Consider the following 17,233-nt stretch of genomic DNA (forward strand, 5'->3'; position numbering starts at 1 on the left):
TTGTTTTCAATTTCAGTTTAGTTTTTAAAGCAGGTTTGCTAGTTTAGTTTAGTTTTTATTTTTTGAAAATGCTTAGTTTTAGCTTAGTTTAGTTTTTATTCGTTTCAGTATTAGTTTTAGTTTTTCTTCTGCGCTAGCCTCGTGAGACCATCCTCATCTCGCGAGCTCACGTTGTTTCAATCCGTGTGAAACAAAGCCTCTGGTTATGTCAGGTTACTTCTGCTCAGGGGCACAGCTGAAAAAAAATGGAGGATAGATTTCATATCCACCCAAAATACAAGACTTATGTATGAACTGAAAAAGACTAAAACTAAGGACATTTCTCTATAATTTTAGTTTATTTTGGTTAGTTTTCTAAACACAAATACACTTTTAGTTAGTTATCGTGCTTTTGTAAAGCCTAGTTTTCATTTTTATTTCAGTTAACTAAAATGTTTTTTCACACCTAGTTTTAGTTTTTTAGTTCATTTTTGTTAACTATAATAACCTTGCTAAATATGACAATAATATAATATAACTATAATAACCTAATATAACTATAATAATAACCTTGCCCCAGACTGAAGCAGCAGCAGATGAGTGAGGATGGGGAACCAAGACGGGCTAAATTAGACCCAGCAGGAAACGCTCGAACAATCGTCCCAGTGTGATTGAGCATTGGGTTAATGGCACACATTGATAGTCTGGCACAGTTTGGGCTCTAGAACAGAGAGCGGTATTTAACTGTCCAAGACTCGATGAAAGCACCGCCACAGAGAGGCACAGTGCTCTTTTTGTGTGTGTGTGGGGGGGCGGGGGGGGCTTCATCAAAGTGGACTTTTGTGCCAACCGTCTCCCCCGCTGTGCTTGTGCCAATGAGCGCCCGCGCGCTGGCGCCCACCACCGCAGTGGCAGAGAACAGAGACCGAGACCGAGACAGAGACCGAGTCAGAGACCAAGGAAGAGACCGAGACAGAGACAGAGACCAAGACAGAGACAGAGACCGAGGAAGAGACCGAGACAGAGACCGAGGAAGAGACCGAGGAAGAGACCGAGACAGAGACCAAGGAAGAGACCGAGACCGAGACCGAGACCGAGACCGAGACCGAGACCGAGACAGAGACAGAGACAGAGACAGAGACAGAGACAGAGAAAGAGAAAGAGAAAGAGACCAAGACAGAGACCAAGACAGAGACCGAGGAAGAGACCGAGACCGAGACCGAGGAAGAGACCGAGACCGAGACCGAGGAAGAGACCGAGGAAGAGACCGAGGAAGAGACCGAGACCGAGACCGAGACCGAGACCGAGACCGAGACGGAGACGGAGACGGAGACGGAGACGGAGACGGAGACGGAGACAGAGACAGAGACAGAGACAGAGACCGAGACCGAGACAGAGACAGAGACAGAGAAAGAGACCAAGACAGAGACCAAGACAGAGACCGAGACAGAGACCGAGGAAGAGACCGAGGAAGAGACCGAGACAGAGACCGAGGAAGAGACCGAGACAGAGACCGAGGAAGAGACCGAGACAGAGACCAAGACAGAGACCAAGACAGGGACCGAGATAGAGACCGAGACAGAGACCAAGACAGAGACCGAGGAAGAGACCAAGACAGAGACCGAGGCAGACGCCGCCGCCCTGTCGTTGGCCAGGAGCCCGGAGCGTCGGGTTGGACGAAGGAGGGCGGGAGTGAAAGAGCCTGATGACCTCCTCTAACACTGCCACGCGCACATGGAGGCTGCCTACTGTACCTACTGGACCGCTACGGACAAAACCGTCCCTGGCCTGAGGTAGCGCGGAGCGTGTGAGGCTCATACACACACACTAGGGCTGCTCGATTAATCGGATTTTAATCTAGATTAAGATCTGGACTGTCAATGATCATTAAAACAAAATATTCGCCATAAAACGATTTTGCACAAATCAAGTGCACCCTACACTGCAGAGCTATACTGTGCTTGACCCCTCCCCCACCCCCCAAAGCCCCAAAACAAACACTTTAGTTCAGAGCGAGACGAGTTGTCAAGCGAGGCGCACGCATGCTCCTCTCGAACAAAACACGACAAGAAGATTATGGCAGCAGAAAGAGAGCCGCTGGTGGACGAGAGAGCTAAAACCACGTCAGTGGTGTGGAAACACTATGGGTTCGCGGAGACAGATTTGGACCAAGTTGACATGGTGTGTAGCCCTTCTCAGTCCCGTTGTCGCATTCCGCTCGCTCATGCCAGACAACAGTCCTTTGCCGGTCCATTCACTTTGCCGTCAAAATAAATCGGTATCGGCCTATTTAGGAGAGGTCAGATAAACATGAAACTTCACTTACCTAAGCAAAAGGGTCTATTTTAACAAATGCTGGGTTTTGAAACCTCGGCGCTACCATTAAATAACTTATTTAGATGCTGTTATTTTTCCGAGGTAGTCTTCTTCTGTGGTGGTGGCGGGGCTTTGAAGCTTCTTTATTTATCAGTTTTGGCACTTTTATTTATTTATCAAGGTCAAGGTTCACAATTTGTCTCCCATAGGAGAAATGTATCTAATCCAAAGAACATTGTTAAAAAGAAAAGCCAGTCAACATTTAATAAATGAATTGTTATCAAAGTCAATGTATAATTTGATATGTTAAGAAAATGTTAAAACTTTTGATTAAAAAAAATAAAATTCAATGAATAATCGTGTTAAATAATCGTGATCTCAATATCAATCAAAATAATCGTGATTATGATTTTTGCCATAATCGAGCAGCCCTAACACACACACACACACACACACACGCGCGCACACACACACACACACACACACACACACACACACACACACACACACACACACAGACACACACACCAGGTGGGAAGAATGAAAAGTGTCTCCCCTGTCAAAGAGTGGGGACGACGGCGCTTGCGAGAGGCGTGCGGCGGTAGAGGCTCAGTAAAGCGCCGTCATTTTCGGGGCTTGGCGTGATCCTCCTCCTCTCGGCTCCTCCTCCTCTCTGGGGGGGGGGCGGGGGGGGGGGGGGACAGCGGAGGGGGAGGGGGGGGGGGTCGGCGATCCGCAGAAGGGCTCGGCGACCCGACGACGACGGGGGGTGGTGCCTATTATCGCCGGCGAGCGCCGGGGCCACCTGCAACTTCAATAGATAATCACAGGGACAGCTCAGCGGGCGCACCTGGCTGGCGGGGCGGAGACCATCGAGGTCGTTAGTTTTACAATCCCCCCCACGCCCCCCGCAGGAGCAGGGCTGACGGGACGCTCGTATGTAGGTCACTGGCGGGAGGAGAGGAGAGGGGGAGGTGGGGAGAGGAGGGGAGGAGAGGAGAGAGGGGAGAGGAGGGGAGGGGAGGAGAGAGGAGGGGAGCGAAGGAGAGGAGGGGGGAGGAGGGGAGAAGAGGAGAAGGGAGGAGGGGAGGGGAGGAGAGGAGAAGGGAGGAGAGGAGAGGGGAGCGAAGGAGAGGAGGGGAGAGGGGAGGAGAGGATAAGAGAGGAGAGGGGAGGGGATGCAGGGACCGTTCAGCCATTTGGACAGCACCTGCGGCCCGTCATGGTGTCCCCCTCGTCTTTGGAGCGGGGGGGGGGAAAAGTCACACTTTTTTTCAACCCGGAACGCCGTTGCAGCTTCCAAGAATCCCTTCTGTTCAGCCGGCTAACGAGGCGCTTCCTGAGATTCCCCACGGTGGCCAGAGCGTCCTCAGTACCTCCTCACGCTCAGGCCCCAGGGTCCAGGGGGGGGGGGGGCGAGACCGCGTGATGGAGCGTGGGGTCAGGAGGGGGTGCGGAGGACCAGATGGTGTGGGGGGCGGGCCTAGGGGGGCGGGGGCGGGTAGAGGTCAGAGCAGCATTAGAGGTTGGCACACACACACCAGGTGGATACAGCACGAAGGCGTGTGTGTGTGTGTGTGTGTGTGTGTGTGTGTGTGTGTGTGTGTGTACGTGTGTGTGTGCGTGTGTGGAGGGGTGGCACACACCAGATGGAACGAATATACAGCATGAGTGTGTGTATGTGTGTGTGTAAGTGTGTGTGTGCGTGCATGATTATGTGTGTGTGTGTGTGTGTGTGTGTGTGTGTGTGTGTGTGTGTGTGTGTAGGTGTTGCGCGTGACACCGACTCACCTGTAATATCCAGACATTAATTGAATCAGCAGACATTTTGATTTTACAGGACCCTTTTGTTCAACAGCTCTGAGAAGGGTTACGCTCTGATGTGAAAGCCTTCCTTGTAATTATTTTGATTCACCCACAATGAACTGGGATTAATTCAGCAATCAGACATTACCGGCTGGCTAACTGCATTTGAATAAGGAAATAAGACTACCCTGGTATTCTCCCTGCATCTCAATGCTCTGCTTCACAGCCGAGGAGACATTTCTGACTGCACACATGAACAAAGAGAATTGACTATGAGTCTGTTCAGATTGTTTCCACTGCCGAAGGGCGAGTTAAGAAATCGCCACAGAACGCAGTTCCCCGTGCCTCGCAAAATCCTCTCGCCTCTCTTCTCTTCTACCTATTCCCTCTCTTCTCTTCTACCGATTCCCTCTCTTCTCTTCTACCGATTCCCTCTCTTCTCTTCTACCTATTCCCTCTCTTCTCTTCAACCTATTCCCTCTCTTCTCTTCTACCTATTCCCTCTCTTCTCTTCTACCTATTCCCTCTCTTCTCTTCTACCTATTCCCTCTCTTCTCTTCTACCTATTCCCTCTCTTCTGTTCTACCTATTCCCTCTCTTCTGTTCTACCTATTCCCTCTCTTCTCTTCTACCTATTCCCTCTCTTCTCTTCTACCTATTCCCTCTCTTCTCTTCTACCTATTCCCTCTCTTCTCTTCTACCGATTCCCTCTCTTCTCTTCTACCGATTCCCTCTCTTCTCGTTTATGTTTAAAAGCTCCCCTCTTCCCCCGTCGCTCCTCTCTCTCTCTCCCTCTCTCTCTCTCTCCTCTTTCTCTCTGTTCCTTGGCTGTCCTGCCGTTGATCTCCGTCTCTGAGGGAGAGAGAGAGGCTGTGAGCTCACTCTCGGCGGCTGATGAATGCGAGGTGTCTGTTGGCTGTTGGGAGAGGAGAGTGGCTTTAATATGTCATCTGAGCAGGGGGGGGGCAGCAGGGGGGGGGTGAGATATGGTGTGGGGTAGGAAGAGGCCACTGGGTCCCGAAGAGTGATGACCACGGAAGACATGGGACCTGGACAACAGCCTTCGGGTAATGGGGATAGAATTCTCCATTTGGTGTGGGTGTGTGTGCGTCTGTATGTGTGTGTGTGTGTGTGTGTGTGTGTGCGTTTGTGTGTCTGTATGTCTGTGCGTGTGTGTGTCTGTATGTGTGTATTTGTGTGTGCGTGTGTCTGTATGTGTGTGTGTGTGTGTATGTGTGTGTGCGTGTGTGTGTGTGTCTGTATGTGTGTTTTTGTGTGTGCGTGTGTCTGTATGTGTGTGTGTGTGAGTGTGTGTGTGCGTGCATGTGAGGAAATAGAGCTGCTTTCACTGTGTAATACAAATGTACCACGTTATCCCCGTTAGCTGCTCGTCTCCTCCTGCCATATTTCATATTCAGGACCATAATGAAAGACTTACTGAAGTGATAATGTAACCGCTGGGCATCTAAAATCTGACTAGTCTGAGGAATTAGCCGAGGAATGTACTGTAGACATAACGGCGCTAATATTTGGTGGTTCGTACAGTAATTCCTCGTAGAAGAACGGGTATGTGATCATTAAAACGTGTCGCTGAAAGCGTGCTATTGAAGGGGAGCGTTAGGAGCCGTGCGCTACGCTGCTCTTCAGCGCGTCCGGTTCGCGTGAGCGGGATCCGCGGGTCAGCTGTGGGTCAGGAGGCGGAGCGGGCCGTCCAGTGACCGCAGGGTCGGCGGTTTCGAATCCCGGCTCCTCCTCCTGTCCTCGTGAAAAGACACCGAACCCCCGCTGAATCGCTTCAACGAGTGGACTCGCACCTTGCGCGGCAGCTGCCATCGCCATTGCTGTGTGCGAGCGGGTGAATGAGAGGCTTTCGTTGTAAAGCGCTTTGGAGAAAAGCGCTCCACAGTATATAAGCGCCATCCGTTTACCGTTTACCGTCTGGGTCCAGAGCCTCACCTGCACACTTGGTCCTGCTGATGAGGGGCGGACCGGGGGGCCCGGTGCCTCCCTCTCCCGGCCGGGTCAGCAGCACGCTGATGTGGTACTCAGTGTCCGGGTCCAGGTGCCACAGCTTGTAGTTGACCATGTTGACCCCGTGCACCTCGGACCAGGGGGACTGGCTGGCCCGGTACTCGATCTCCTTCCTGATGATGGGTCCGTCTCCCAGGATGGAGTTGGTGTTGAGCTGGACCATCAGGTAGGTGGACCCCGCCCGCAGCAGCTGGGGGGGCGCGATGGGGGAGGGGGGCACTGGGAGACAACACAGGGAGGGGGGGGTTAACATCTATGGGTTTGTTTTTGTTTTGTTTGTTGTTGTTTTTTTGTTTTTGTTTTTAAATCTAACCGCATTTTAGCTCATCGTATTGCAGTCGCGCTCAGCGGACCTCTCTCTACCACACTTGGTTTGCGCTGCGCCGGCGTTGGAGGAAGGTCTGGCTGGACTCTACCATTCAGGGACATGGGAGCGATTTTCTTTAAACCAATCACAATCGTCTTGGGTGGAGCGGTTGCTAGGTTGTTGTTGTTTCACGTCTGGATTGAATCTGATGAGAATATCCCATCACCATTGATTGGGCAGTAATAAACTAATGGCGAGGCTTATCCCCAAAACCTACATGCAGACTAATCGTATCGTGCATCGGACTAATCGTACTGTGATCCGATCTGTTCACCAGAGGGACGTTGGTTTGTCCACCGGGGGGACGAGACCCCGTCTGAGGCTGTCAACTGGGTGAGGCAGTAAACTGCGAGCTTGTTTAACCTTTAGGTTGAAATGGGTTACGTGAACAGGTCAGGGGTCAAATAGCAGATTGGACGCGCCTATTAACAAGGCATTAAGCTCCACGCATAATAGAACTAACAGCCGTACATATGGTGAGGAGGAATGCGCCAGATTCCATTTCCTAAATACAGGCTGTTGTAATTGGGGGGGGTGCAGCCGGCTGTGTCTGTGTCTGCCGCCCGCAGTGACTGTTCCAGCTTCAGAGAGGAAGTCACCAGAACGAAAGCGGAGACCCTAAATCTCACCGAGGGCAAATCGCCAAGGCAGGGATTAATTTCAGAGCCCACCAGCCGAATGTCACTCGCAGCAGACTCGAGCCGCCGAGCAATTACACAGACAGACGAGTATGTGTGTGTGTGTGTGTGTGTGTGCGGGGGCAGAGGGAACGTGAGGAAACTGAGGACAAGGCGAGAAGGAAGATCGGTGTTAGATCTTCAGCCGAGACTAATCCCCCTGATTCCCGCGGAGGCGCCTGTGTCTGTCACAGCCGCCCCCCTCAGAGACTTCCTGTCGTCCGACGCCGACTCATCCCTGGCTGTCGTCCCACGCCCCTCTAACCCCCCCCCCCCCCCCCGTGCCTCCAGGCTGTGACGGCGGTAACCCCATCAGACCCTCCTGTATTCAGCTCACAGCAGCGTAGTAACGTGAGGAAACGTTGGCCTCGGTAGATATTCTGAACTCCTCAAAGTACTGCAGTACGACACAGATCCAGCTCAGGAGTATAGTCACCAAGTACAGGTTCACCATAAAACAGAACAACAAAACACATCATTGTCTTGGCGTTATATAAATAACACAGAATACACATACTGTACACATACGATGATAATTTCATTCTCAGCTCGATAAAATGATCGATGAAGTAAAAACCGCCCAAACCGCATAAACAGACGCACGGCTAAATGTGTTCATTCAATATTCATGACATATTCATTACATAGGCTGGGCCCTGTTTACACGAGTCCCTCCTACATGAAGAAACGTGTAGGACTACAGTCTGTGTCCCCAACGGATAGCTGTGTGATCTACTGTAAGACGAGTTGATCCTCCTAATTAAAAGGCTGATTAGCCTCTCGTTAACAGGAAGGGAGGGAGGGGGAGGTATATGAAAGCCTTGTTACATGCTCCAGCTCCCTCCCTCCCTCCCTCCCTCTCTCCCTCCCTCCCTCCCTCCCTCCCTCCCTCCCTCCCTCCCTCCCTCCCTCCCTCCCTCCCTCCCTCCCTCTCTGGGAAATAACATTGAAAGAAGTGAGTGAGCATGAGCCATTAACGTCTTCAGTGTCGTAACAAAGACATCATCGATGTCGCGTGCCGTCGCTGAGCGTCGTGGAGCTGTGCGTTCGCACAATGAGACTTGCGAGGTGAGAAGCAAGGGCTTCTGGGAACTCAGACTACTAGAGAGGAGGACGGCTGGTAGTAGCAGGTAACAGAAACAAAGTAACAAAGCAGTCCACCCCCTGCTACCAGAATGACATTACTGTCTCGCCTCGCTCTGTTGTCATTACGTTGTCTATGGTTGTCATGGCTCTGCATCACCAATGACGTCATAATCGAATGTCCCTCCCCCACGGATATCGGGTTAGAGCAGAAGCAACGTCAGACCGAAGTACTCGAGAGGAACGTAACGACCCGACAGTTCTGTGTGATGTCAGGCTACTGAAACGCCATAACACTAATTTCTGAGAGCTGAGAGAGAGAGAGAGAGAGAGAGAGAGTCTGGGTGCTCTGTGTGGGTTTCAGCACGTTATGTGGGATTTTACGGCCTTCAGTCAGAGGATTGGTTGGGGGTCGGGTCTGCTGGCAGCCGGCGCTCGGGTTTAGTGAGGCCCTAGCGATGGGGCCCTAGCACTCCCCGTCGCACTCCGAGCGGCCCCGTCGCACTCCCGGCCATCGGCCATGTTGTTACGCTCTGCTTAATCCGCGCCGCCACGTCTATCAACGGAATTAGCTTAGCGCTACTTCACAGACTTCCTCTCCCCTCCTCTCTCCCTCGTTCAAGGGCTCTTTCGACGATGCCACGGCAGGGGGCGGGGGGGATGAGGACGACGGGATGTGGACAACGGGACGGGGAAGCGGCGCCCCGTCGGACGGCCGTCGCCAGGCTGCGTCATCGGGAGGCCGTCGAGAACGGGCGTCTATATCCTCCGGGGTCAGGCCGAGCCGCCGCCGCCGTCCGTGCGAGCAGTGGACACGTTGAACGGACCCCCAGGGGCCCCTGGAAGAGCAGAGGGCCCTGAGGTGGCGTCTCGGTGACACCTCCGAGGCCAGCAGCGCGGTCCTGTCACGTCGATTTTACGTGGTGTACAATCAAAAGGGTGTTTACAGGGCTTTATATGTGCCTAGAATGTACTGTAGCTATTTAGAGAGCGGTAACATGTTATTCGAAGGGGTGTGCATAAGACTGATATGGCACTGTAATGACACTGTGATAACCATGACATGACACATGAAGGAAATGATATGGAGATGATATGGAAATATGTAAGCGTGTGCGTGTGTGCCAGAACAGCCGTGATCGAATGCGACCGCCTTCAATTTGAACTCGCACACTCTCAGAAATAATAGTCGCGCATGCAGCCATTTTTGGTCGCAGTCTCGAGCCCTGTTGTGGGCATGATGCGCTTTTTTATGCTTTTTGGCCTTACACACACACACGCACACATGCACAAAAGTGTCATGTCAGTCTTATGCACAACCCTTCAAATAAAGTGTTACCTTATGAATATACTGTAGGGTAATATGTTTAAATCAGGGTAATATACAGAGCAATATCGTTGTGACCCGGAGGCCTGATTGGCAGAGGAGCAGGAAAGGGGCGGGGCTAACTAGGGTATAAAGGCACCTGTCTGTGTGCGCTGACTTCCTTCCTCCCAGTGGACACCTACAAAACTCGCTGCTAACCGTGTGTAGGAGGCCCATCAGCATGGAGTGATGTCATTTTGTTAGTGATAAACCTGCAGACGCGAAGTCGTGCCTCTGCCTCCGTCTGAGTCATTACAATATGTTTTAAATCAGCCTCAATCAACACGCTGATGAATGAGGCACAGTATATGTAACCTGGTGCGTGGGAGAGAGAGAGAACGACACGTAAAGAAAGAACATTATTTATAAGAGGAGAGAGTGAAAGACTGAGACCAAACAAAGAGAGAGAGAAAGAGAGAGAAAAAGAGAGAGAAAGAGAGAGAAAGAGAAAGACAGAGAGAAAGAGAAAGGAAGAGAGAGAGAAAGAGAGAAAGAAAGAGAGAGAAAGAGAGGAAGATAGAGGAAGAGAGAGAGAGAAAGAGAAAGACAGAAAGAGAGGAAGAGAGAGGAAGAGAGAGGGAGAAAGAGAGAGAGAGAAAGAAAGAGAGAGAGAGAGAAAGAGAGAGTGACAGAGAGAGAGAGTGAGAGAGAGAGACAGAGAGAGAGACTTTGACGTTTGGGAGGCTACCTTTCACGATGAGCTCAGCGAAGTTGGACACCCCGGAGCCCTTGGCGGACTGTGTGACGCAGCGGTAGAGGTCCTGATCCGCCCGCTCCACGGCGTCCAGCTGGAAGGATGCCACGAAGCGCCGGTGACTCAGGTGCTTGACCGACGCCGTGGACGCCACGTCTCCGCTGTGCCTCTGAAGGAGGGGGCAGAGCAGACAGGTAGAGATGACCGGGAGAACGTCTGCTGACCAAAACCTGGTTGAGAATAAAAGTCTTGGGAGCATTATACTTGAGTTACACACACACACGCACGCACGCACGCACACACACACACACACACACACACACACACACACACACACACACGTACGCACACACACACACACACACACACAGGTACACACACGCACACAAACGCATGCACACACAAACAGACACGTAAACGCATGCACACACACACGCAAATAAACGCACACACATAAACGCACGCACATGCACACATAAATGCATGCATGCATACGCATGCAGACACACAGATATGCATGCATGCACACACACACAAACATACTGTACAGTATGCATGACCACAGACCAACACACACACACACACACACACACTGTAACCACACACTAACACACACACATGCACATGCACACACACACACACACACACCATAACCACACACACACACACACACACACACACACACACACTGTAACCACACACTAACATACACATACACACACACACGCATACGCACACGCACACACACACACCATAACCACACACACACACATACAGTACACACGCACACACACACACACACACACACACACACACACAATGCACTGTTGTAGACTGTACGAGGCAGTACAGAGTGGTCAGGCTTATTCCTGGTGGAGTCAACACTGCTAAAAATATGATTACATTATATGTTAAAATTATTGCTAACTGGGTCAGTTTGCTTTTCAGTTGAGTGATTAAAAGGTAAGATTGTCCAGCAGCGTGCGATTCGATTAGAGCGGCAGGGCCATCTCTCTAATTTAATCATGGGAAATGACTATCACGCCTCCCTCAATACAAAAAATGGAAGTCAAGACAATAACAATTACGGAAGCAATATTATGTTATGAGTGTCATTGGTTAATTGGAGACCAGTGCTGATCAAACCAGCTTGGTGTCCGTGGCGGAGTAGATTGAGTAGTAATAACACAGCTCTACGTTCTACTGCACACACACACACACACACACACACATTTACAGGCCAAATTTGTTTTTTATAGGTGGTGCGCCTGATTGAATACATAGTCTGACAGGTGCACAGCAGGAAGCGAAACAGAAAAGGTCTTCAGCGCTTGTTCTAAAGGAGTGTGTGGAGGAGAAGGAGTGGACAGGACTAAGAAGGAGCAGCAGGGAGAAGGAGAACGGAAAGAGGAGTGACTCAGGACCGCACGGCACACGGTGAGTGGACGGTACACCCCGGACCACCGGACGCTCGGAGGCAGATTCGTTTCACACTCATTCCCCCGGGTCCACGGGCTCAACAGCAGCGGGCTAACATCAGTCGAGTGTTTAGCTCCGTCTCTCCCCCATGTGTGAAATGGTCGGCTCTCCTGTCGACACATTCCTCTCTCGCTCTCCCTCCCTCCCTCTCTCCCTCCCCGTCTGCAGAGTTAGCGAGCGCCGCTCTCCGCAGGGGGGCCTGTGGGTTCAGTCGGCCGCGTCCGACCAGCCGGCCGCCCGCACGCTCTTCCTCCGTGAAGCTGAGGACCACTAGCCTGGCACTCACACTGAATTTTTATTTTCGTTTCAACAAATCCAGTCTAAACCGGTTTCTTCTTGAGCCTGTTTTCCAAGATGGGCGTGGCCGCAGACGACGTCCTCAGTGATTGGTTCGTCCCCTAACTAATCACTTCACGCGGATTAATTCCGTCGTCGCATTCAAAGGGACGCCGATTGGCCCGGTTGGAATTCCGATCCAGAATTCAATCGAGAATCGAGAGCCTTTCCAGACCCAGAATCTCATCAATCAAAAATTCAAAGATTCAGATTCAGAAGCTGGAGCCGGGCTAGACGACCAGGCAAACCACTCAGCTTCAATCCTCACAGACGAACCAACCCACGCGCCAAACACTCTACTGAGGGATGCCAAACACTCCGGCTACGGATGAAAGCCAATCGGGTGGCGCCGTCTGGCGGCGCAAAGCACGCCAGCCCTGTGTGACACACTTCAGAGGCCTCGCCGTGTCACCTATCTGATTATCTGTTATCTTTTTATCTACTCCTCCACTTGGTGATCCGAATTTAAAAATGAAAATAAACCAAGAAGACAGGGAAATCAGGGTGATGAAATAATCAGCGAGAGCGCGCTGGAGGTTGTGTGAACTATCTGACTGGAGGTCATTACTGAGGAGACGGCAGAACCATCCTCTGAGCTGGCGGGAGGCCGCGCCAGGGAGGCTCACGCTCAGAACGACAGCTCTGACTGACGCGACCTCCCTGTTCGGGAGAAGCAAAAACAGGGAGAGAGGCGGATACGTGTGCAGTAGGAACATGGAGAGACAGGGAGAGACAGGGAGAGACAGGGAGAGACAGGGAGAGACGGGGAGAGACGGGCTGTGTCCTGAACGGTAGGCAGCTGTCTGCTGCCTGGCTCTCTAGAGAGGCAGTATCCTTTGAAGGCAGTGTTTTTTGTCTGAAGTTGCCTGTAATGGCGTCTGGATTGAGACGGACTTCCAAGGCAGCAGTGTGTAACAACGTCACAATGTCATGTCGCCAAAATACCGAAACGTTAACGTCCGTCAGTTACGAATACCTTCTGCCGGTCAATCATCACTAAAAAAATGAGTTACTATACACAGCTTGATAGAGATATTGCCCCCTATATCACTTTACAATGTGTTTATTTGTTCTGATGTTTCTGTCAAAATGTAATGAACCCTGCAGTTAAAGCCGCCACAAGGAGTTGCTGCAGTTTCTGTTGATTTTAGCGGCACCTGTGGACTAAAGCGGTAGTGTTTCCCCGGAAAGACAACTGCATTTCCCATGAGCAACACTTCTTCCTGTCGTTAAGATCTCTTGCCCGACCCAGAATGTGTTTTGGATGCCAGCAAAAAGACGCTACTGGTCAGGATAACTAGAGACGAGGTAAATAAATTGTTTCGTCCTTTCTGGATGACCCGACCAGCCGATATCTACAGAATAACCATTTAGAAACAGACAATCTTCTCGCTGATGGCCGCATTTTCTAGTGTAATGTAGAGGCATCAGTATTGAAATGAGACTGTTTTATAACCAGTCAAAAAGTCCTCGTAGTCGGTTTTGGGAAACAGACTTGGCCAGCGATCTCCGTCAAAAAAAGATCCGATTTACAAACCGGCTATTTAGACACAGTCAACTGACCACATACCGGGAATCGACATGGTTACTTTCTTCCCTGAAAAGGTTGTCCTGACAAAATCGCTCTCTATTTTTGTTCTTCTTGTTGGAGCGGGCGCACAGGATTGTGGGATATCTTGACCGACGGAGGATACATCTATGATATAAGCCGCCTTCAGAATCTGCCAAGTCGGAGGCACTTCAGGACGGGAATTTTTGTAAATATTCTATTGAGACGTGACTTGACGCCTCCCTGCTCTGAAGAGCAGGAGGGGGAGGTGGGGAGGGAGAGAGGGAGGGATACTATCAGGGAGATATACAAGGAGACACGGGCTGGCTTCAGAGTCCCTGAGGGTGTTTGTTACTGTGGGCGTCTGTGTCAGCCTGACAGCCTGCTTCCAGAATCATCCGTCCTCATTCTTGCATTGTGACTGAATGCCCGGTCTTGATATAACTCTCGCCCTGATGCCGTCGTTCCTGAGCGGACAGGGGAGCACAGGGGGACGCCTCCGCAACTTAAAGGGTTAGTGTGCTATGGTCAGACTGGTCAGATTACACCCTGTGCTTCCCGTCTCAGAAAAGCACATGCATCATAGTTTTCCAACGTATTTACATATGCCCTATTGACTTCCATTGTAGCCCAGTGAGAGCCTACAGAAAAACTGCAGCTAGCTCAATACTGTCACGGTCAGAGAAATTATGGTCTCTATGTTTCAGGTTCATGGGAAAGACCACAAATAGAGCTAAATGTCCAAAACAGCACACTACCCCCTTAAAGCTGCGGTCTCAGAGTTGAACGTGTTGCATTGTGTGCATAGCCCCTCAGCTTGCTGTGATTAGCATGTTGCATTAGAGGAGAGGAGTGCGAGTAGAACGACGCTGCGGTCAGGTGAGAAACTGCAGTGGGAAACAGAGGGTGAAAAAATGTATGTTATTATTGCTTTTTTTATTGTTGTTTATGTATGTATTGTTGGTTTGAAATAACTGAAACGAAATGAACTATCATTCATTCATTCATTCAAAAAATGAATGTCTATATTGCTATGCCGTTTTAACCACTATACCGTATATATAAAGCTAGGTATCAACATTCACTTGAGATGCAGACTATGGGGGCTTGTGTGACTTCCAGAGGACACGTCTGCATGTTCAAAGCATAACCGAGTGGGAGAGGGATATAAAAAGCAATGCTCTCATTCGGATAAAGGCAAGCAGCTGTGAAGAAAGCAGGGCACTGTGATCTCATAAGCAAACAGGATTCTCCAAGGAACTACTGTACATCTGAAGGCCCAAAGCAGAGTATTACAATTGCCCAGTACCCCGCTGCATAAAATATCTTCACTAATTAGACATTATGATAGTTTATCTGCATAGATGATACCACACTGTACATGTGATGTTAAACTACAGCAGAACACAAATTATGTTAAAGGAGCCCGGAGACACGCTAAAATGTTCAAAGTCTTGGTAGCCTTGTGAGACCTTCCTGATATTGCGTTGTTTTACTCCGCACATCAGTCTGGCAAAGCTCGATAGAGATCCGTTTGTGCACGATCAGAAAACAATCGGCTAATCAGTGTTCTCATACTAGCAGCTATGCCGGGTTTAGGTGTGACGGCAGCAAGAAGCAACTATTCGTTCTAAAACAACGGAGCAGAGGTTATAGCGGAGATGCTGCTATGGCATCAATTATATTTTTTAGCATTTCTTCATTGAAAGAAAAGCAAAGAATGATACTGAAAGCTTTTCTCTGTGGAAAACATGTTTTTGCTCTTCTCCCGACTGGCTTCGGTAAGAATTTAGGGGGGACGCTGGGGACATGTCCCCATCAATATTAAGAGACTACTGAATTGTCCCCAGCAATAATTTGGTATATAAAACATTGCAAACACGGCAAGATTTGAACCCCGACTGAATTGTTAGGTTAGTAAACAAACCAGACATGTAATGTTTAGGTACGTTTTAACCCTATCGGTACTATTTGTATGCAGCAAGTGAAAGTGTGGCCAAATGCATGATCATCAGTTCAGGAGGTTAGAGAACCAGCAATCAGGATAATCACATCTGACTGTAGCTCAAATGTATGGTTTTTTATTTTATATAGTGCAAAAAATTCGCATTTTACAATATGTCCCCACCAAAGCTCAAATAAAAAATATGCCCTTGGTACTATAGACGGGGTTCATCCAATCACATCCAGTCACCCATTGCTCTCTGTGAAGCGCATTGTGTTGACTCTGTGTATGAAATGCACTATACAAATAAAGTTTGATTTGATTTGAATCGCCTAGTTTTGAAAGTTCCTGCCCTTTTCTAGTCTCCAACGAAGCTTTCCCAGATGGTTGAACCGGCTGTGACCATCTGGGAAACCACCTGGCCTGCGTCAGGTTAAAGACACCAGGAAATCAAAAATGCTTTTTTTTCTCCATTTTGGATCACATCCCTGGTCACAGTGTGCACCTATTTAACAATATTTGCCCCAAAAAATAATAAGATTTCAGTTTTCTTATAATCTTATATCAAATCCTATGATTTTTTTCTTCCTGTAAAACTAAATCTTCCGAGTGCTCACGTCAGCAATGCAAGAGCAAGGTCAACCAATAATCTCACGACATCCACCCGTCAATCAATGCTCTCTGTCTTTCGAATCTGTCTAAAGTTGTTATAAAACGCCCACGTGTCAACGTCCAATCAAATTCCTCTAAACGTTATGTCCCACCCCTATAGCCTGTTAGTCAGAAACACATCAAACTACGGAAGTTAGATGATCTCAAATGTCCGTTTCAGCTGGACTTTAAGTCTCGGAGCAGCCCAGTGCTCCACTGACCTCCAGCAGGAACCTCTCCGCCTCGGACGCCCGTCCCGACGCCACGCACTGGAAGGTCGCGTTCTGACCGGCGTTGACCTCCTCGTCCCCCAGCCGGGAGAAGTGCGGTGCCTTATCTACAGACAGAGAGAGAGAGAGATAGATACAGAGAAGAGAGAGAGAGAGAGAGAGAGAGAGAGAGAGAGAGAGAGAGAGAGAGAGAGGGTGATAGAGAGAGATAGAGTCAGAGAGAGGTAAGAGAGAGAGAGAGAGAGAGAGAGGGTGAGAGAGAGAGAGAGAGAGAGAGAGTGGGTGAGAGAGAGAGAGAGAGAGAGAGGGTGAGAGAGAGATAGAGAGAGTAAGAGAGAGAGAGGGTGAGAGGGAGAGAGAGGGTGAGAGAGAGAGGGTGAGAGAGAGAGAGAGAGAGAGAGGGTGAGAGAGAGAGAGAGAGAGGGTGAGAGAGAGAGAGGGTGAGAGAGAGAGAGAGAGAGAGAGAGAGAGAGAGGATGAGAGAGAGAGGGGGGGGAAGAGAGAGAGTTATGAAATGCATACCACTCATCTATTCCCAGCGCCAGCTAGAAACTAAGAACACATCTGTTAATGTTTTGTTTTTGTGTGTGAAATTGTTTTGTCTGGCATGAAGCCATTGATCTTGTGTTTGAGAGCTCTGTCAAAAGCTATCAGAGAGGTACATTCCCCAACAGCTCACAGAGACATGTCATATCTCATCCAGTCAAATGCAGCATACTGTAAT

The 17,233-nt window shown here is 49.8% G+C and overlaps 1 protein-coding gene across 2 annotated transcripts in view; it reads right to left on the bottom strand.

Moving 5' to 3' along the window:
- The window catches only part of ptprub (protein tyrosine phosphatase receptor type Ub), a gene marked incomplete at both ends in the record, with an annotated part of 192,271 nt that overhangs the window by 64,967 nt on the left and 110,071 nt on the right, over positions 1 to 17,233 (bottom strand). For both annotated transcript variants that reach the window (XM_084441699.1, XM_084441698.1), the window contains 3 exons: positions 6,058 to 6,351; positions 10,314 to 10,488; positions 16,501 to 16,616. In XM_084441699.1, coding sequence (XP_084297825.1) covers positions 6,058 to 6,351; positions 10,314 to 10,488; positions 16,501 to 16,616 — 585 coding nt within the window. The remainder of the gene's footprint in view (positions 1 to 6,057; positions 6,352 to 10,313; positions 10,489 to 16,500; positions 16,617 to 17,233) is intronic.

Source organism: Borostomias antarcticus, assembly GCF_949987555.1.
Source record: "Borostomias antarcticus genome assembly, chromosome: 8".
Classification (NCBI taxonomy): domain Eukaryota; kingdom Metazoa; phylum Chordata; class Actinopteri; order Stomiiformes; family Stomiidae; genus Borostomias; species Borostomias antarcticus.